This window comes from Acomys russatus, chromosome 13 (assembly GCF_903995435.1).
Source record: "Acomys russatus chromosome 13, mAcoRus1.1, whole genome shotgun sequence".
Lineage (NCBI taxonomy): Eukaryota > Metazoa > Chordata > Mammalia > Rodentia > Muridae > Acomys > Acomys russatus.
This window is the reverse complement of record NC_067149.1, coordinates 19,556,221-19,578,456: the sequence shown is the minus strand read 5'-3', so window position 1 is coordinate 19,578,456 and position 22,236 is coordinate 19,556,221. Positions and strand designations below refer to the sequence as shown.

Here is a 22,236-nt window from a genome sequence, read left to right as displayed (position 1 = left end):
CTGTCAGTCTGCTTTATTCCCAAGAGCTGCAGACTATGAAGCTGGTTTAGCTCACAACCACTGGCACAAACACAGACTCACGCATGGAAGCATTGGAGGGTGTGTTGGCTTGTGTCCATCTGAAAACAAGAATGCTTTAATGTCTCACTCTTGGGGACTTGAGCATTTCTTTTCCAAAACGCAGCACTTTCTGGAGAATTAGACTCAGCACTAGCATGCCAGGCTGGATTTCTGTGTTGAGGAGATGAAGACCAATAGGGAACTGAGGGCCTGCTCTCCTTTCATCTTCTCATGTCACCTATATGAGGAGAAACTGCCCACGTCACTTGTGTGCCCTGTGCAAGAAGTTCACCATGGACTGCAGCAGGATGCTCTCCCTGACAACTGTCATGGTTTCACAGAGCACAAGAGGGAGCCATTTCCTCCCTTAACCAGATGGAATTTAGCTGTCACCAAAGGCCCATGGATGGGCTTTGTCCCCAACTGCTAGGAGATAAATGGACCTTCAGGATGTAAGGAATACTGGAAGGGTGTTAAGTCACTGGAGGCAAGGCCTTGAAGATGAGTACAGAACCTCAGCTTCTTCAAGTCCCTCTCTTGCTTCCTGGATGTCATGAGTTGAATATGTTTTTTCCCAACAGCCCCCTGCCATGATGAGCTGCCTTGCAACAGGGCTAAGTAACCATGGACCAAAACCTCAAACTAAAGCCTTCCTCCTATAAGTTAGAGGCGTGGGGATAATGTGTCACAGTGACTGGCAGCTGATTGTGATGGGTTTCTGGATTTCTGCTGTTCTCTAGATGTGGAAATGGGGTCTTCCATCCTCCTCATCTTGTCCCACCTGCTCCCAAACTGGGAGACAGGACGTTAAAGCAAGAGCTCCAGGGCAGGAGATCCAGAAGCTTTTGTGAGAGAGGCCCAGTGCCCTCCTACCAGATACAAGATGGGGCTGTTTATACAGAGGTGGTCACAAGGCAGTGGCGTGAAGGACAGCCACACACTGCAGAGACTCACCTCACTTACACAGTCCCATATCGTGCAGGGCCACAGTCCTGCTCAGAAACCTTGGGATGTCCTCTTCAGGAAGAAGCCCTGAGCACCTCACAATGGAGCCCAGGGTGGCTGCTGCCACTTCTTTCTGACTGCTTCTTTCTGACTGTCACGCCCCCGTGGGCTGGGTGCTAAAGCTCTTGAGAGCATCACCTGGGTGACATATCCATTTCTTTGGTAGATGTTTGTGTTGGGCCAGGCAACAGGCCAGCATGCAGGCCAAGTCAGGGCAACACAACAGCCACTGTCCTGGTGGGGGTTTTCAGGGTGGGCTGTGTGTACTTTTCATCACCCTATGCCAGCACAAACTCCTTGTCAGAGACCTTCTTTGTGGCTACCTGAGGTTATCCACAAGCCACTCTGTCACATCTGTGTGCTTTTCCTATGAGCACCATCCTATTTCATTCATTCTTTCACAGAGGTCTGCCTCACACCCCAGGAGGTCCAGTTACTTCCTTTTTTGATTTTTTAAAATTAATCACTTTACAGCCGGATCCCAGGCCTGTCCTCCCTCTTCCTGGTCTCACTCTCATGCCTCCTCCCCCATTCCCGTCTCCACTCCTTCTCAGATAATGGAGTCCCCTAAGGAGTACCAACCCACTCTGGCACCTCAAGTCACAGGAGTACAATGCATATCCTCTCCCACTGAGGCCAGACTAGGCAGCCCAGCTAGGGAGGAGGGATCCAAAGGCAGGCAACGGAGTCAGAGATAGCCCTTACTCCCATTGTTAGGGGACCCACACGATGACCATGCTGCACATCTGTTACATATATGTAGGGGGTCTATGTCCAGCCCATGCAAGCTGTTTGGTTGGTGTTTCAGTCTTGTGAGCCCTAATGGGCCCAAGTTACATTACTATGCAGGTCATTTTGTGGTGTCCTTTACCCCTCTGGCTCTTTCAATCCTTCCTCCCACCTTTCCACAGAACTCCCCAAGCTCCACCTATTGTTTGGCTGTGTAACTCTGCATCTGTTTCCATCAGCTGCTGGATGAAGCTTCTCAGAAGATAGAAATGCTAATCTCCTATCTGCCTGCATAGCAGAGTACCATTAATAGTGTCAGGGTTTGGCTCCCACCCAGGAGGTGGGTCTCAAGTTGGACCAGCCATTGATTTGCCATTCCCTCAATCTCTGCTCTATCTTTATCCCTACATTTCTTGTAGACAGGATATATTTTGGGTGAAGATTTTATAGGTGGAATTGGTGTCCCTCCCTTCATTGGAAAGTCAGACCTTATACAGGAGGTGACAATTTCAGGATCCATATCCCGGGATATTAGGACACCAAGACTCCTGGGCCCTCCCTTGTCCCAGAGATGCTTTTCCACTGGATTTTCCCATTCTCTCTCCTGGTCCTTCCCTCCGTTCTCCCCTCTAGGCTCTCCCCACATCTGAGCTCCATCTCCTGTTACCCTTCTCACCCCCCTCTCCCACATAGCTCTTTCCCTCCATTTAATTTAGACGTCTATTTATTTCCTCTTCTGAGAGAAATTCAAACATCTTCCTTTGGCTTCTTGGGGTCAGTGGATTATAGCATGTTTATACTGTATATTATGATTAATGTACACTTATAAGTGAGTAGATACCATGAGTGTCCTTCTGGGCCTAAGAATCTCACTAAGCATGATCTTTCCTAATTCCATCCATTTGCCTGCAAATTACATTATTTCTTTGTTTTTAGTAGCTGATTAATATTCCATTGTGTAAATGTACTGCATTTTTTTTCAATCCATTCTTTTGCTGAGGAACATCTAGGTTGTTTCATTTCTTGCTATTATGAATAAAGCTTCTATGAACATAGTTGAGCAAGGTAGAGCACCTTTGGAGTATATGCCCAGGAGTGGTATAGCTGGGACTTAAGGTAGATCCATTCCCAGGTTTCTGAGAAACTTCCAGATTGAATTCCAAAGTGGTTGTACAAATTTGCACTCCACCAGCAGTGTAGGAGTGTTCCCTCTCTCCACATCCTCGCCAGCATTGTGCTCTGTCATTTGGGTTTTTGATCCTCGTCAATCTGGAGGGCGTAATGTGGAATGTCAGAGCTTTTGATCTGCTTTTCCCTGGTGGACCAAGAACATTGAACATTTCTTTTATTTTAGTAAGTTTTACATTTTATATACAGATTTATATTATTATACATATATAAATAAACTACATACAGAAAGAAGAATACAAAAATCAGAAAGTATATTAATGTTACATTCATAGTGTTTTGGCTATTTGTATTTGGCAAGCTGAAGAAAACATTTCCTATCTTGGTAAGTCTAAAATTCTGATGTAAATCAATATCTACCATATCTTATCTTTACCAACTAACACATCTGTCTAGACCTAAACATCTTAACCACTAAACAACTAAGCATTTGGTCTTCAACCCCATCAGAGTGCTTGAGAAGGAATAAAATTAATTACCTGAATAGACATGAAGTGGTAGGTTAGCAACTTCCAAAATAAAAGAATGACGAGACAGTTTGATGCCTGAACAATCACCCAAAACTCTCTATAACATTGAAGCATCACCTTCAGCCTTCTGACTCAGTATATCTGACATACATATTTGTGAGGCAGGAACTTTTGAGGACTTGCTTACCCTGTCTTGACAGAATTTGGCCATCAACTCTGCCTGCATCCAAGTTTGCCCATTTGGGGGGCAGAATTCGGTCTGTGGCTGAAACAAGGACATTTTCCCCAGTGGTTGGTTTGCTACATTTGAAGCCATCTCCATAAGGAGGTTCTTTGATACTCATCATCTTTTTTGAGGTAGGCTGGGTGTTGCCAAGAGTTAACCTGTCTTATTGTCAAAGCATCTTTAAAATAGTAAAAACATCTTTAAATGCCATATTCTGTAGATCTCTGACATTTTTTGAGACCTTTTCTATCTATTTTACCTTATCTATCTATAGAATCTATAGAACCATGTCTATATGTTAAACCTAGGGTGTATATTCTTGTAATAAAAATAGACTAGTAATTGACATGACCATGATTTGATCAACTAAACAATTAACTTGTAAATTTGCTTATCCTAAACAGCCTGCAATAGCACTTTCAAAGTATTGGAGGTAAACCTTGTATTCTACTTGAGTTGTATGGGCACAATGCTTCATATTACAGTAAAAAATAAAGCATGTATGTATGTAAATTGTGTGTGTGAAGGATAATCTTAAATTAGAATTCTATATGAATGTATCAAAATTAAACTTATTTTGCATCAAGATACAAAATTATGTATCAGTGAACTAAAAATAACCTTGTCAGTAACAATTAAGGCCTTAAGCTGAGGATTGATTCAATGACCTACTGTTTGTCCTATCATCCCTATATATTTCTATTTTCCCCCTTCTTTCTTTTCAACCCCTATCTCCAAACCTAACAAAGAAAGATGAAAAGAGAAACATCTCTGAGTCCAACCTCATTTTTTTCTCTGAACATTCTTTAAGTGGCTTCTCAGCCATTAGAGATTCCTCTACTGAGAATTCTTTGTTTAGCTCTGTGCCCATTTTTAATTGGGCTACTTGGTTTGGTGGCATTTAATTTATTGGGATCTTTATATATTTTGTATATTAGACCTCTGTCATATGTGGGGTTGGTGAAGATCTTCTCCCAGTCTGTAGGCTGCCACTTTGTCTTACTGACTGTTTCCTTTGCCTAGCAGAAGCTTTTCAGTTTCATGAGGTCCCATTTATTAATTCTTTATCTTAGTGCCTGAGCTGTTGGTGTTCTGTTCAGGAAGTTGTCTCCTGTGCCAATGAGTTAAAGGCCCTTCCCCATTTTCTCTTCTGATAGATTTAGTGTATCTGGTTTATTGATGAGGTTTTTTTGATCCACTTGGTCTAGAGTTTTGTTCAGGATGATAAATATGGATCTATTTGCCTTTTTCTGCATGCAGAATGGAATGTTCTGTAGATATCTGTTGGTTAGGTTAGTTTCATTATTTCTTTGGTTTCTATCTCAATGGTCTGTCCATTGGGGACAGAGGGGTGTTGAAATCTCCTGCTATTAATGTGTGGGGTTCAACGTATGAGTTAGCTTCGATGATGTTTCTTTTACCAGTGTGGGTGCCCTTACATTTGGCATTGTTCAGAATTGAGAGACCATCTTGGTGGATTTTTCCTTTGACGAGTATGACATGTTCTTCTCCATCTCTTTTGATTAATTTCGGTTGAAAGTCTGTTTTGTTAGATATTAGAATGGCTACTCCAGCTTGCTGCCTGTGTCTGTTTGCTTGGAAAACCTTTTTTCAGCCCTTTACTCTGAGGCAATGTCTATCTTTGTGGGATGATGTGTGTTTCTTGTATGCAGCAGAATTATGGATCCTTTTTTTCCACAACCATTCTGTTAGCCTGTGTCTTTACCGATGAAAATTGACTCTGTTGATGTTGAGCAATATTAATGACCAATAACTGTTATTTCCTGTTATTTGCTGTTGGTGGTGTCAGTGTGTGTGTGTGTGTGTGTGTGTGTGTGTGTGTGTGTGTTTCTTTTCTCTTGTTGTTGCTGGTATGGAATTATTTATTTCCTGTATTTTCTTGGTTGTAGTTCCCCTCCTTGTGATGTACTTTTCCTTCTATTATTTTCTACAGAGTTAGATTTATTGATTGATATTGTTTAAATTTAGTTCTGTCTTAGAATATCTTTTTTTCCTCCATCTATGATTTTGTTGAAAAATATCCTGGGCTTGCTAGTATGATAACTGAATTCTAGAGTTGCCATAAAGCCCTGGCTCTTGTTATTCGTGTTCCTCCACTGGCCTTTAGACATCTGCTTGTCTCTGGTATTGGCAGGCCTCAGGTAATGCTGGCTGAAATATGGGCCAGAAAATGGAGCTTTGGGAAGAAGGTGTGGTTTACCTCTGTTGGGAGTGTTTTAGGGGGTCTGGCTGGCTGGGGTTAGGGTGAATCTTACCTGATGATCCCTGATGGCCCCAGGACTCTGGGGATGTAAGTTTTGCTGTGATATGGGAGATAGAACAGGCAGGAGGTAATGCATAGCTTGCTGCTGCTGTTGCTGCTGCTGCTTCTGCAGTGCTTGCCCAGAGGCCTCTTGCAGTCAGGGGTCTGGTGAGTAGAGACCTTATCTGTCTGTCCCTGGTGGCCAGGACCTCTGGAGATGGGGGCTGCATTGTGAGGAATGGAGTGAGCAGGAGGCTGGGCAGGGTTCTTCACTGCTGGGTTTTCTGGGAAGACAGGGCAAGCTGGGAATTATGGGTGGAGGGGTCTTACTTGGTGGTCCCTTGGGGGCCACTAGCCTCTGGGAATGCACAAAGGGGTGTGGTCCAATAGATGGAGCATGAAGGGGAACAGGGAGTAGCTCACAGATGCTGTGCTTGCTCAGGGGCCCAGTTCAGGCAGAGGCCTGGCACATAGAGGTCACACCTGTCTGTCCCTGGTTGCTACAAGCTTTGGGAGAATGGCCAGTTACTTCATTTCTAATTTATTTATTTTAATTTATTTTAATTTATATATTCACTTTACATCCCCATGTAGTAAAAGGTTTTCTGCAGTCTATAATTTTTTAAATTTATTTCTCTTCTTTTCGTGTGTGTGTGTGTGTGTGTGTGTGTGTGTGTGTGTGTGTGTGTGTGTGTGTGTGTGTGTTTTATAGGGGTGGTATGTGCATGAGTGTATATTAGTCTGTGCCTTGTGTGAGCCCACAGAGGCAAGAGAAGATGTTGGGTGTCCTACTTTGTTTCTCTCTACTTCTGAATCCAGCAGGGGGCGACAAAGCACAACGCCAAGTGTGCTCCTGCCCTGGTATGCATGGTTTGCCTGAAGATGTAACAGGCAATGAGTCAAGGGAGATAGATGTCCCTTTCAATAATCCAAGTAGAGGTTGCAAACGGGGAGAGAGACCCGGGGCTAGCGGGAATCTGAAAAAAAAAAATAGTATCTGCAGTCAGTCCTAGGCAATTGTTCTTGTGGCTCTGATTCTTAGCATGGATTAGATTCAGTTTCTCCCTCAGAACTCTCCAGCCCTAGTGAGTAAGTGACCTAGAAGTTACTAGCTGCAGAGCACATTCAACAAGCAAGCACATGAAGAACTGTCATGTACCGTGAACTTAACAAGTGACAGAACTAGGACAAAAGCCCCAGACCGTGTGTGTGTGTGTGTGTGTGTGTGTGTGTGTGTGTGTGTGTGTGTAATGTATTAGATGCACATTGAGTACGGCTGTGATTTATTCCAAGCTGCACTCTGCCCTTCCCCTGCATGTAGCTGAAGTGCCTTTAGCACTCTTTCCACCTGGTAAACTTGCAACTCATCTTCCAAGGCCCACCCATGTCTCCACTCGCCTGAAAAGCCTGCCTTGACCCACCTGCCTTTGTCCATAGTTCTTGGCTTTTTCTTCATCCCTTTGTCAAATATTCATTCTCTGAGTGTGCTGGGCTCAGTGGCAGTTAGGGACATAGAGGGCCATATAGTCTCTGCTGATCTTTGAGTCAGATACGCATCCCTACATAAGACCAGGTCTGTATCTGAAGACAGCGTATTTTCTTGTAATTCTTCCTTGGGTTTCCATTGCCCCTGTGCTGGTCTTGACAGATCCTTTCTGCATCCTAAAGGATGTCTGAACTCACACTATCTGCCTCTCGTTAGAGCATAGAGACCTCATACCAAAGGTCCTTCAACTCTGATTACACAACTGCACGTGGCTTTTGTCAAACCAGGACCAGGGCTTGCAGAAGAGATCAGACATTTTGGGGTCACTAAGCTTGGGGTTTGGTCCCCGGTCTTCTACTTGGTAAATTCATGATTCACAACTGTTTTTCATTTGGGGTGTGCAGATGGGAAGAGAGACTGAGGCTAGCAGGAATCAGAAAGAAGAAGAAGAAGAAGGAGGAGGAGGAGGAGGAGGAGAAAGAGAAGGAGAAGAGGGAGGAGGAGGAGGAGGAGGAGGAGGAGGAGAGGAGAAGAAGAAGAAGAAGAAGAAGAAGAAGAAGAAGAAGAAGAAGAAGAAGAAGAAGAAGAAGAAGAACTTCTGTAGTTAGTCCCAGACAACTGATCTTGTGGTTCTGGTTTTTGGATGGATTAGACTCAGTTTCTCCCTCAGAACTCTCCACCTTTTCTGGCTTCCTTCCCAAGTTGTTTGTCAATCAGACTGAGCTGTTGAGGCTCTAGGCAACATGCCCCACCCCCATTGATCTTAGGTCTGAAGTGTCCTACCAGTAATCTGATTTGATTTATGGTCCATTCTTGGCCATAGAGACCTCAGTTGCTTTTGACATCCCAGATCTTATGCCACAGTTGGGAAATGTAAATGTCCCCAACGACTAATGCCTGTGACACTGCTGAGGAGTTGTAGAAACGTTTCTGTCTGTTGTGGGGTTTTTTTTCCAGACAGGGTCTCACTATTTGGTCAGGCTGGCCTTGAACTCATGGAAAACACATTCCTCTGCCTCCTAAGTGCTGGAAAGTAGCAGGGCCTTTAAGAGATGGCATCTAATGGCAGGGAATTAAGTTATCAGGGGAAGTGCACAGTCTTTTTCTGGCTCTCTCTGCATGTCTGCTTCCCAGCTACCATAAATGCCAGCCCTTTTGCTACCGCAAGTCCAAAGGTAGTAAAGCCAATGGGTTGAGACATTGGAAACTATGAGCTAAACAAAACCTTTTCGTCTCAGGTATTTTACCGCAGTGCCAGAAAACTAACACAACCATCTTAGTTCTCAGCAAAGTCTCTTCTGTAGTGGCCTTGGTCTTCCTTCCTCTGTAAGTTAACGCCACCATGGAAGTATAAATACTATCCTAGTACTTTGGAGGTAGAGGCAGGAGGATCAGTCCAAAGATATCTTTAACTTTACAATAAGATCAGACCAGCTTAGACTACATGAGACCCTGCTCTTTTACACACACACACACACACACACACACACACACACACACACACACACGAGAATAAAGGGGTAGCGTAGAAGCTATGGTTGGAGCCAGTGCTCCAAGTTCAGATCTTAGCTCTCCCATATACTATTGCCTGTGAGGCTATGGGGATATTTAATCCTCCATGATTACACCCCTTATACACACAGTGGTATGATGATCAGAAAAGGGCTCACAGCCTCTGTCAGTGGGCTCTGAGTTAAGATGCTGCAGCTCCAAGGGCAGTGCAGGCACAGGGCAGTGCTGCCTCTGGGCTTGATCACTGCATCCTCAGGCTGCTTGCTGCAGAAGGGCAGAGACTGGGTTCTTTCCACCCACTCCCCTGTCTTGGCATGTTCTCCAATCTAGTCTTCCTCTTCCTCTCTTTTCCTAGCAGGTGCCCTCAGCATTTGCCTGACCTGCTCTGTCACTACAGCTACCACACTCTTCCAGGTCATGAGTGCCCCAACATCTGGGACATGAATGACTCTTTGCTCTAAGATGACAATGGCGCATATTGGAAATGACACACCAGAGAGATGTTCTGGAAGAGACCAGAAAGAGTCTGATGCTTTGTCTGAAGATGACTAGACAGAGGAAAAATACAAACGCCTGTGCTATGGGTGTAGAGGGCACACAGTGTGACACATGGGTCACTATCCATAATGCCTTGACAGGGCAAACCTGGAGCCAGGAAGACAAAGTAGATGGCTGCTGGCATCTGGAGGGCATTCAATTACCTGTATAGCCCTCAGGGCGGATGACTCCAACCAGGCACACAATTGGGACTGTGGGCTGCTCTACACATCCCTGACTTCCTCTCAGCCGGCAGGGTGGTTCGGGGCTCCTGCATGCATCCTTTTAGCACCACCTGCACCATTACCCTTTCCCTCTCATTGAAGCCATCACAGGCCTGCCCAGAGACAAGCCAGGAGGACACAGAGGAACCCCTTGCAACAGCACAATGGTTGACCAATGTAGTGGCCATGTTCTGAAACCTCCCCCACAGGCTGAGGATTATCGCTTAGTTGGGAAAGTGCTGGTCCCATCAGTGTCTCCATGGGACACCCAGAGAACGCTTTGGAATATACACACCAAAGGAGCCACCTGCTTTATTCTCCAGCGTCTCCCCCTGGACTCCAAGCCTTCCAGGTCTGCAGCGCCCTCTCTTCCTCCCACATCACTGTCTTTCTTTCTCTTAATCCCAGCTCCATCCTGACCCACCTCCCAGTTTCTACTATAATGGGTCCTCAAATCCCATGACCTGCTAGGGATCTCCTCAGCGCTAAAAATGAACGTTACAGTACCCAGAACCCTCTCTCCCAGAACCCTGTCTTGTGGACCTTCCCACCAGCCTGTGCCATCTGAAGCTCTGCACATGCTCACTAAAGTCTTCCGTGTTCCTTGAATCCACCGTGCTCACCAAGGTGCCTGGCTGGAGTCTGTAGGCCATGGATGCCTACATGGAAGAAGCCTGTACATGAGTGTGGGCATGAAGAACTGCAGTTCTGAGGGTACGCAGGCAGGCCTGGAGTGGAGAAAAGTAGAGTGGAGAGAGAGTTCACCAGAGTTGGGGCTACCCTTGTTCCAATTTGACTATTCACCAGCTGGTGACACTGAGTCTAACTTTGGCTTCACCTCCTCGAGGCTCAGTTTCTCCAGCGGAAACTTCTTGTGTCTTATCCCGCCACCCCACCCCCACCCCCAGCCCCCGCGCCCCCAACTCTCTGGATTGGGATGTTTTATCAAAGGAAGGATCAGTACCTCTCTGATCCGAAAGACCCAGGGTCAGAATGCACCGCCTGCCACACCCAGCAGGTGTCGCCGCGAGAGCGCCCTGAGCTTTTCACCTGTGCGCGCTCTCAGGTTCGGCTATCATCAGTCTTTGGGTTTGAGTCCAATTCCAAGTATCCACCGACAGTGAGATTCCGGAGTATCCTGCCCCCCCCCCCCCCCCCGCACTGAGGAGGGTGAAGAAAGAATTTGTGGGGTAGTAGTTCTGCGGGAGTCGCCTCCCAAGTTCTGGCCGCTGTGACAGAGCTTTAACAGGCGCGAGGGTTCTGGAATGAGCCTAAATCCTCTCACCCAGAGCATGGCCCTTGGGCACCTGCTGGTCTCAACCTGCGAGTTTGCGAAGGATGCCAGGCGAGCGGGATTCCTCCGCCTCCCCCCCCCCCCCCACACACACACCCCACACCCCAACTCCGCTCCGCTCCTAGCCCCCGCCTCCCATCGCCGCGAGCTCGGAGGAGTGCCTCGGGAGCGCGCTCGGGGCAGACATCCTCGACCCGCGGGCGCTCGGGCGCGGGGCGGGCGCTCCGGGAGGCGGGCGGGGGAAGGGTAGAGAGGGAGGGGCGGGGGCGGGCGGCAGCAGCGCCCCGCAGTCCCCGCGCCTCAAACACTTGCCGCGATCGCTGGCGCGCAGCGTCGCCCAGCATTGAGCGCTCGTCCCTCCCTCCTTCTGCTCTGAAGCTCCCGCTCTCTGGGACAGTCTCCAGCGCCCAGCGCGGACCGACGCACCGACGGACTGCCCAGGGAGCCTCGGCCCGCGCCCCCTGCGCAGGCTATGTGGATTGCCCCGCCGGGCCCGGCCGGCGGGGATCAGCACAGCCCGGCCCGCGGCACCCGCCACCAGCGGGGACTATGACCCGGAAAGCGCGGCGCTGCCTGGGCCACCTCTTTCTCAGCCTGGGCATAGTCTACCTCCGGATCGGGTAAGCGACGCGTGCGTCGTCTCCGCGGGTGCCGCTGAGGCAAAGTTGGCTGGGTCTCGGGAGAGAGGTGCGCTGCCCAACTTAGCTGAGAAGAGGCAGTGGGCTGTGCGGGAGCCCTGAGGGCACAAAGGCTCCCCGCGAGCCGATTACCCCCACCCTCCACCCCGGGTTCCACAAACCGGAGCAGGGGATTGGCCATCCCAAGAATCACAGAGTCAGGGAACCCCCAGAAACAGAAATCTTGTTGACTCTGGAGGAGAATAGGTGCTCTATTGGGTCCTCAAGGACACTCACCCCCTTACAAGCCACAAGCACAGCAGGTCGGTCAGGACCACAGCCACCCCTAAGAGATCTCAGAATTCCCGGCAGCAGCGATGTTGCAGGCAAGGCTCCTGAGATAGCAAACTAGGACCCAGGAGCGGGCACGGTCCCTGGCAAAGCATAAGCCACCTCTCAGAGCCCTGGCACTGCATCCTTTCCTGCGACCCTCAGACCCCCCTTCCCAAGCTAAGAAAACAGCACTTTCAACAATCAGAACCAAACAGTAAGACCAGAAACAGTCGATGGTTGGTCGGAGAAACCAGAGAGAGATGCCCTCTGGCCACCACCAAAGGGAATCCAGACAGCCTGATGCTGGGGTCCCTGGGGTAGGCGCCAAGGAGGGTCAGGCGTGTCAGGAGGTGGGGCAGGCGACACTCTACGGGAAAGTGGAAGCAGGTGGCTCCATATACTGCTTGTGCTGCCTTGCACAGTGTCTCCCTTTGTACTTAGGAAGTGACTTGTGTGTAGCACGGTTGAGGGACTGAGTGGGGTTCGGTGGGGGAGCTTTAGTCATGGACAGAGGTGCTGGTGCCAAAGGGCCACCTTGTTGGGCTTTATACCTGCCTCTCTACACACCCCCACTACCTGTGAACCTCCTGTCGCTGCTTTGAGGAGAACTGGACCCAAGGGGGGGGCAGACCCTTTGTGTTTCTCCACTGACACTCTCAGGCCTCCCACTTCCCCAACCCCACTTCTCTGGACCGGGATTTCGAAACCAAGTGTGCGCTGAGTGGGACTAGGCGGCCTCCAGCCCGACCGCGGATCTAGAGGCGGCCTTCTGGCTCGCGCACTGCCTGCCTGCGGGTGTGTTTTAAGTGTTATTGATCTTCGCCGCGTCTGGATGGCTTTTCTTTTTTCCCACTTGCTTTAATCTTCGTCTTGGCCCGCGCACTACCGCCCTGCGCTCATCCACTCACTCATCCAGCATCCAGGAAGCCGAGGTCGAGCTTATTGGCTCTGGCCGCGTTAGGTATTGTCCTTCTTTTTAATTAGAAACCGGAGGCGGGGGTGGGGGAGTGAGGAGGGAGCAGAGACACTCAAGAACGGAGAACAGAAAAACAGCAGAGAATAAACCTCCCTGGTCTCTCCAGGCTCCTAGGGACCCAGCTACCAGGTGGGGGTAGGCGAGGTCATGAGGGCGTGGCCTTCTCTCTGGGGTAGTTGGAGGAAGGTCCCAGTTATGAGTTGCAGTGACTTTGAACCGCTCTGCTGGCTCCTGGGTCTGAGGGTAAGGGCCTCCAAGTCCCTTGGGGTTTCCCAGTGTGGTAGGTAAGACCGGTTCCTGTGTCACCCACTGTGTATGGCACAGTTGTGACATTTTGATTTTACCTGGGTTGTTCAAATAACTCCTAGTCCTGGGAGCCATTAGTTGCAAAAAAAAATACTAGAAATGGCAGCTCAATATGTGCTTCTTAGAGGCTTTCCAGGGCGTAAACTGACTATCAGAAGCTCTTGTTTAAGCAAGGCAAGCTCTGAGCTACACAGAGTGGGCGTGAACTTTCTCCAGGAAGGCGTTGATGGAAAAGCGCCCGCCCCCTTGGGGCACCAGAAAATTTTCTCTCTGAAATTAGCACCCATGGTGTCATTACTCTGCAGGAACAGACATTTTCCTAGTGGTCAGCTAGGTGTTTAGAGGACTTGTAGCCAAAATCCTTCTGCCCTGCTCCACCTCAGACCTCCCCCGCCCACTGTGGCTCTGTGGGAGGTCCTCTGTAGTAGCTGAGAGGCGTTCCCTCCAGCACCTGCCGTCCAGAGCCTTCCTCCAGGTCTCACCCTCTGTCTCTGTGTCCCCTCCAGTGGCTTCTCCTCGGTGGTAGCTCTGGGTGCGAGCATCATTTGTAACAAGATCCCAGGCCTGGCTCCCAGACAGCGGGCAATCTGCCAGAGCCGGCCGGACGCCATCATCGTCATAGGAGAAGGCTCGCAAATGGGCCTGGACGAGTGTCAGTTTCAGTTCCGCAATGGCCGATGGAACTGCTCGGCGCTGGGAGAGCGCACTGTCTTCGGAAAGGAGCTTAAAGTGGGTATGTAATCGTCAGAGACACCCTGAGCAGGACCTTCTGGGCTATGAAGAGAGTCAGGAGCCCTCTGTGATGCCTTTATCTGCACTGTGCTTTAACACCCTTGCTGACTGTCTTTGTGGCATGTATGGCTTGATTAGGATCTCCCACTGAAGTCCAGGACCACAGCTGGAAGCCATGCCACTTTTGCTGGTTACAGGCAGAACAACGCGCACCAACTGATGGCCCAAAGGCTCGCTGGCAAATCTAACATGTTTTCAGTATGAGGCCCAAATTTAAATGCGGGGTGTTTTGCCCACAGTAGGGAGCTGCAGCCTCTTGGGAAATGGGCAGATCTATTGGTCACTTCGTGTACACTGGCATCACTATGATAGAGCTCCCGAGGCTAGGGTATGGGTGACCCATTCTCTGCCACAATCCACACCACTCCCTGCTGTGGTCCAGCATGCGCAGTCCTGTGACAGAATCCGCCTTATTCCTACAGCAGTGCTTTGGGGCAGGGGAGTGGCATGTGCAGACATGTGTGTATGCCTGAGCACGTGCACACATGTATTCCACTTGCAAAGCAATCATGATAAGCTTGGGAAGGGAAGGGAGTAGAGACTGTCACTGATCTTCAGGAGGTCCCGGACTGTTGGGGAGGGCGTGAGATGCCTTCTTGTGTGTGTCCAGACTTGGGGGGGGGGGTGGGCAAGATGGTAACAGACTCATGTCTGCACTGTGACCTTCCCCAAGGCACAGGACAATAACATGGCTCTCTGGGCTAGGTTCACCCACACAGCTCAGCTTCAAAGGCCTCTTTGAATGCTCTCCTTAGCCCTAGCACTAGCTCTCCAGAGGGATGCTCAAAATCCCCAGTCCAGTCAGGCATCCTCCAAATTCTGGTTGCTTCCCCAGCCTCCCTGCCACCTCCTGGGCTCCCAGGCTGTCCTACCTCTCTGCTGTTCCCAGCAGGAAGGAACAAGAACAATTTTAAGGTAGAAACCAGAGCACGTGTTATTCTGTGAAAGGCCCCTTAGAGGGCCGCTCAGCAAGAAACCATTGCTCACCTGATGTTGAGACCTTGGCCTTTTCATGACCACCTAGCCTCATCTTCTTTCTAAACACGCCTTATTGGCTCCTCTTAAGGGCCTTGGTGCTTCTCCAGCGATCAGTACCACAGTATGAATCCTCTGCTCCCTCTCAAGTCTCTTGAGACCACCCCTCCCCCAACTACCTGCTCCTTTGACTCAGCATCAGCCAACATCTGACACTATCTCAGTGCGTTCTGCCCACTCCAGGATGGCAGGGGCTCCCGGCCAGATCCCAGTGACTGCACCCTTCCCTGCCTACCTCCAGGCAGTCTTGCTGAAGGGCTACTTTGGTTACCAGACTGTACTGACTACAAAGCTGGGCCCTGTGGTCAGTATGACAGGAGCAGGCAGGTCCCCTCCTGTACAGCCCTTTCCCAGCACTCCCTGTCTGGATCTCGGCTACATGGAGTCCTCCTCTCCCTACATCTCCTTCTTCTCAACTTTAGAATTGGTTTTCTTGTGGGTGAGAGAGGCTGGTGTCAGCATCAAGACTGTGGGTGAGGCCTCTGAAATCCCAGTCTTCCAAGCCTTCTGCTTGCCCCCTTTCAGCTTTGTCCTTCCCCAATGTCCTATCCCTCTTTCAATTCCTGATACCCGGGATGGGGCCCTGACATTGTTTTAAACCTAATGGCCTTCCTGGGACATGATGAGTAAACTTGCTACAGATGAGTAAACTGTGGCTCAGAAGGGATTTGGCAAAAGTGAGTAACAGGGTCTCCCAGGACAAAGTTCATCTCGTACAGCTTGCTGTTTCAGAATTGGGTTAGCCAACCCACGGTCACACTGTGATGATACCCATTGGGTTGTGGCTGAAGGGACCAGGATGGAGGAGCTCCTAGATCACAGCACACACACACACACACACACACACACACACACCTGGCTACATATTGTGGGATTAGCCCTATCAGTCTAAAGAGGAGGGATGCCATCAGTATCCTGGGAAGCAACAAAGGACTGGGTTAGAGGCATGCCAGTTGAAACAGGTAAAGGTAACTATGAGGGAACACATGACATGGTGATGCTGGGGTACCATGGGAGGAAGTAGGGAGGCAGAGCAGGGAGATAAGGTAGCCCAGTCTAAGGAGGTTGAATTTCTAGGGCTTGGTATCTGTTGGAAGATTCTGACCATAGCCATGAATATCAAAGTGTGGGCTGAGTCTTAAACATTGTCACTATTCAATGGTTATTGACCCACAAAGCATGGCAACTTTATATGAGTCAGGTCTTTCTCTTACATTAACAAGTATCCTGTTATCTCTTAAGTTTGGGATTTTTGGGCAGTAGGCTCCTCAACCAAGCCCCACCTCCAGGATTGCCTAAGCTGATTAGAGGAGCTACCTCATGCGGTGAGGATCAGGGGTGAGGTCTCTGACATATGGAGTTCCTCTGGCACTCGGAGCCGCAGGGCACAGGTGTTGCCTTTGTAGGGACTTCTCAGAAGCTCCAGCCTGCACATCTTCATAGATCCCATTGGCTAGAACTTAGCCACATGGCTTCACCTAGCTGCAAGTGAAGCTGCAAAAAACAGCAGACTTGCATGGAGAGCAGTCATGCCATCAGCACAGGATGTTACGAATGTGCACGTAGATAGTGAGGTAGGATAGCTAGTTTCTACTTCCCTACGCTGAAGTCCGAAGACTTCCTTTCTCCACCTGATCCCACTCATCTCAGCTGTGGTCCTCTGCTCTGCCTGAGTTTCCTTGCCCTGCCTTTCCTTCTGAGTATCTGAGAAAGCTGTGAGCATGTCCAGACAAGGCCCTCTTGGAAGTTGAAATTGAAACTAAGTCCAACACACCCAGGTGAAAGAGGGACTGTTGAAATGCCTAAGGAGCTGGAAAGCTAGGGACGGTGCTGGCTTCAGAACAGCTGGACCAGAGATTGCATTGTTTTCCAGCAACACTAGGGGGACAGACAGATGGCCACTGTAGCCTCAGGACCACAACAGGTTCAAGATTTCGGGGAAAGAGCCTTGGCCTATCTCCAGCCAAACTGTAAAAGCCCCACTGCCCTCCTCTGATTACAGTTTAATGAGGCTGTACTTCTGGTCATGTGTCCGTTTCAAGAGCAAGATGCTTTGCTGGCCAGCATGAGAGCTCCACTCTATCCATCCCTCATGGAAAAGAAGCAAAATGCCAAGGATGGGGCTTAAACAGCTGGCATTAATTCCAACGAGAGGCTGAGGTTCAAGATCAAGCTCTGGCAGGGTTGTCTCTCCTGAGACCTTTCACCTGGACTCCCACAAGCTTCCCCACCCCCACTACCCATGCTGGGGATCCAACTCAGGGCTTTGCACTTTCTAGAAATCACCTACCACTAGCTCTAAAGTTGCTTTGTTGATGTGTCCTTGCTTCGTCATTCCTTTCCCTCATGCAAACCCTCATGGTTCTTTTACAAAGATATCAGTCTCATGGGATTCAGCTCACCACTGACCTTGTTTTAACCTAACCACCTCTTTAAAGATCTTATCTCTAATTGCGGTCACATTCTGGGGGTGCTGAGGGTCAGATCTTCTGTGTGAGTCATGGGGGACATGACTGAGCCTATAGCAGCAAGCAGTGGTGTGGTCCATGACTCAATAGAGGTGCTGGAGGGATGGAAGGTCTCAGAGGTGGTACACCCAAGGTGGGAAGAGTGGTCTGAGTCTAAGAGCAAGGGATGGGACTCACTGGTCACTTGCCAGGAGCATAGACATTGAGAAAGCCAAGGGAACTGAGAATAAAGTCCTAGGAGACAGGGAAAGGGCTCAAGTAAAACAGGGCTCCAGCTAGTGAGTCTCTCCTGACAGGGCCGCGGACTCTTTCTATGTGGTATATGACGTGATATGTTTAGTTAGCTGAGACCTGGCCCAGGAAGACCCTCTGTAGGTCTAAGAAGGCCTTCAGCCCACCCCATCCCCATCTCTTTCTTCTGTGCTAGGGATTGAACTCAGAGCTTTAACCATTCCAGGCAAGTGCTCTGCCACTAAGCTACACCTCCACTCATGCCCCCAATTTTCTTTCTTCTTTCCATCCCCCAGAGACAGGGTTTCTCTGTAGAACCTTGGCTGTCCTGGACTTGCTTCATAGACCAGGCTGGCCTCGAACTCACAGAGATCTGTCTGCCTCTGTCTCTCTGAGTGCTGGGATTGGGATTACAGGTGTGTGCCACCACGCCCAGCTCCCTAGTTTTCTTAAATTGTGTCCCTTCCTCAAATCCAATAGATGAGTGATGGCCCTTCCTTCATCATGGCAGCTTCTTTCCCGACCTGTCCCCTCCCCCTCCCATACCAAGCTTGTTCTGTTGTGAATGCAGCGGAGGGTAGGGAGGTTTCCATGTCCCTGCTGGCTAATCTTTTATCCATCATACCAGGTGGACCTCCCCCATGAAATGATTTCATTTCAGTTGTGCTTAATAGCAACTGCGACAGATTCTACCTCTGTCCATCTATAGTGCCACTCACTGCCTCCCCAACAGGACTTCCCAAGTCCTGGACGTTCCTGCCAGGTTGAGTGGGCGCCACATATAAGCTCCCTGCCACCTGCCGTTGTGATATGTGTTTCCCACCAAAGAGAGGAGGTTGTTTTTGCCCATCTATGAGCTGCCTGTTCATGCCCATTTTCCTGTGGTCTTGTAGGCTCTCCTGTTGGTCTGGGATGGCTTGGTCGTACTGACCTAATGATACAGGGACCCAGGGTTGCCTTAGCAGTACCCAGGTGGGAAGCTTCACTCTCTGCTATCTTCCCCGAGGCTCAAACATGGGCAGGAATTGAGGCAAGGGTCACCTGCATCCTGCGGCTGCTTTTGTGGCAGGGCTGAGAGTCAGTCGTGGGTTTTTCCGTCACTGGAGGGATTTGCCTGTGCGTGTGAGTCAGGCTTGAGAATCTCGGTGTCAAGCTGTGTATTTTAAAACTTTTTGTTGCTGCGCTGTGCAGGCAGCTGGATGTGCCGGTAGAATGAAGTCACACATCCAGGTTACCATTCCGCCCTGCCCTTACGTTGCCAATGGCTTTGGGAGGGCATGTGACCTTTGCCCTCCCACTGTGCCCATCTGGCGTGGCCCACCATGCCAGGTGGCAGCAGTAGTGCATGATACAGGATGTAAGACCCTGGCACCTGGTGACTTAGATCTCCTCTCCATCTTCAAGGAGCCTGTGTGCCAATCTAAGAGAAAGTCAGGGGCTCATACCCCAAGTCCTATTCTTTGTGTGGCAGAAATTATTGGTCAGGTTACTGATCTGAATTCTTTATATTGACTTCACCTCCTGGTTCAAGCCATCTTCACACAGGCACGGCCTGGACGTCACTTTCCTGAGACCTCCCACCCTGGTTGGATCTTCAGTCCAGGTAGCCATCAGTGTCACTCTAAGAAGGATGCCCCCACATAAGACCCTATTGTGCTTCCTGTTTCTCTCAGAAGACGTGGCCCCTGCTTTTGTCCAAGTCCTGTGTCACCACAGTCTGCTGCCCCCTCTGGCCACATGCCACTCCTCAGATATCTGCTTGCTTATCTCCACTCTCCCACTCCCTTGGAGACATCTCATCATCCCTACTGCAGTGTAGACTGCATCCCTATCCATATTTTCCCTTCCCACATCTTCCTTGACATCATCGCTGCTCAAGACAGCTCAGGTGATTTGCCTTAGGCCCGAGGCTGCCTGCTGCATCCTAGTTGTGGGCCCTGACCACAGTGATAAGGGTGCCTGTCTCCCAGGTGGCTAGAGGATGGACAAGGCCTGTGAGTGTCCTCCCCCCTTTTTTTGCTGAGATCATCTCTGTCTCTTCAACCAGATATCTGTAGGGAGCAGAGGCCTTAGGCCCAGCACATGGAAGGCCCAGTGACTACTATGAGCTCAGTAGGCATAGGGGCACCCCAGAATACTGGAGCAGGGAATGTGCCTAGAGCAACACAGGGAGAAACAGCTGAGCTGTTGTAACCTGCCTTCCTGGTATTACGCATATTTCTGCTCAAGAGGCACCTCCTCCGGGAAGCTCTCCTTTCTGAGACAATTGACCCTTACCCACTGTGCACTGTTATATTTCTGGCACTGACCAACTTGTCAATGTGTCTTTTCCTCACTTTTGTAAGAATGTATCTCCAGTTAGACTTCCTGTCCAGCCCCAGGTTCAATGGAACTTGGGTCTACCAAACAGTCTTCTTCTCCCAGGACCTCCAGGCCTGGCATACAGTAGATTTTCATGGAGTACGCGAAGACCACTTCTTTCCACCCTGTGCTCCCAGTGTCTTAGAGCCCTGGAGGGCAGGCTAGCCCCTTTAATCCACTTGACACCATGCCCAGGAGCCCCTCACATAGTTTGTAAATGCCCTATTTTCTTTGTTGGGAAGGTAACGCATTTCATTTCCAGCCCAAATAAGACTGAACATTGCTTGCCACATATATCTACCTGGGTCCCTAGAAGCCATGGCACTACTCATGGCAGCCATTCTGTTTTTACAGTGTCAAGTAGAGGGCCCAGAGCCTTGTGGCCACCAGGCAAGCCCTTTTGACTAGCTGTCCGATGCGCTCACTCTTTTGTGATCTCTCCCTTGCCTTCCAGTGGGGGTGACTGTTGACTAGGTAGAAAGCCAAAAAGACCATTCTAGCCTTATTCAAGAGCAGCTGTGCCCAAGTTCTGTTCAGCAGACTTGTCCCCAACCTACACTGCCTGGTCCTGGCCCCTCTCTATCAGCTGCCCTGGAGTAGGGATTTGGTTTCACGGTTGGTGATGGGTGGCAGGCGGGGGCAGAGACTCAACATGCAATACTCTGCTCTGAGAGGGCCGGTGTGTCCGTCAGTATACTAAAAGCACTAGAAACAACTTCAGCAGCCTCCACATAGATGTCTCAGCTGTATCCATGATACAGAGCTGCAGAGACTCATAGACTGGGAATGGCTACTCTGCAATTGGCTACCAGCAAGTGAGCTCAGAACATGGTTTGGGGCCACTGTCATGTCACACGGTCTCAGGTCCAACATCCTTTCTGTGGGTCCGGAACAGGGGACTTCCTAGCATCTGATGTGGTCGGGACTGATGACATCTGTTTCAGCCAGCGTTCCTCAGCAATTCCCAGAAGGCACCCAGGAAACTCAGATGCCAGACTTTCCACACCAGGGCAGTGAAAACACAGAGACATGTCTGACATACAGGCAAGAATGCATGGCAGAAGATGAAGGGCTCAGACCCAAAGCCTAAGTCCAGGACGTTTTACAGCTTCTGAGGAGTGTTTGGTTAAATTTATGGCTAAGATCCCCTCATATCTATTTGCTCGCCCCCATACTCACTCCCCTGTCCCACAGACAGGATCTCTGTGCAATAAGAGCTGGTGAGCAACACACTAGTCAGCCACAGACTCTGCCCCAGCACTCTCACCATCTGATGGGAACAGATAAAGCTGGGGTTGAAGTGCACTGTAAGTGGAGGGCCACGTGGACTGTAACACAAGGCTGCCTGCAGGACCACCTGAAGGAGGGGCTAGTCTATAGGACAGACAGGATGTAGAGAGGTAGCAGGGATGGCTCAGCAGTGGTATTGTGACTTGTACAGGATCCCGGACTCTAGAGAGTATGGGCCAGCAGGATGCTGGGGTGATGGACAGGGATGGCAGGGAGACTTCAGAAAGAAAGAGAGAACAAGCAATCCCAAGTGGTTCTCAGACACACTATGTGGCCAAGGATGGCATTAAACTTCTCCCCGCTCCCCGGGGCTAGGGTTACAGGCATGCTCCATCATTCCCAGACCTTCCCATGGAAAGGTTTTGCACATCACATCCAGAGGTTTTGCTCAGGCAGGGAGCTGCCCGAGAGATTCGATCAGCATGTTGGGTGGTAATCACCTTCTTTGTGCACACAGAAATTTGCTACGTCGCCAGCATTATCAACAAAGAAATGGTGATTTCCCATCATGTGCTCAGGGGTTGCCACATTCCTTTCCAAATGCTCATGGCCTCCGGTTTAGTATCCTCCTGCAGAATTTTTCCAGGGATGGGCACACATGACCTAGGATTCAGCCTCAGGTCCACCCGCCTCTGTCCAGCGCCTGGGAAACTCAGATGCATTGCTACCAACTGTGTCATCCTTTCTCCCCAGGGCAGTGGTTTGAGGCGTGTCGCCCTTTACTCGAGGGGACTATCTGGGTCCACATCCCTTGCCTGAGAACTCACAGCTCCCCAAAATGCCCTGTCTTTTTACCCACAGCCTGTGAAAGTGGAGCAGTGTTTGGCTGCTTG

General features: G+C 49.7%; 1 protein-coding gene across 1 annotated transcript in view; it reads left to right on the top strand.

The window, feature by feature from the left end:
* The first annotated feature begins 11,281 nt into the window (after positions 1-11,281).
* The window catches only part of Wnt7a (Wnt family member 7A), a 45,106-nt gene continuing 34,151 nt past the window's right edge, over positions 11,282-22,236 (top strand). Inside the window, 2 exon segments of the mRNA XM_051154912.1 lie at positions 11,282-11,614; positions 13,733-13,959. Coding sequence (XP_051010869.1) covers positions 11,544-11,614; positions 13,733-13,959 — 298 coding nt within the window. The 5' untranslated portion in view covers positions 11,282-11,543.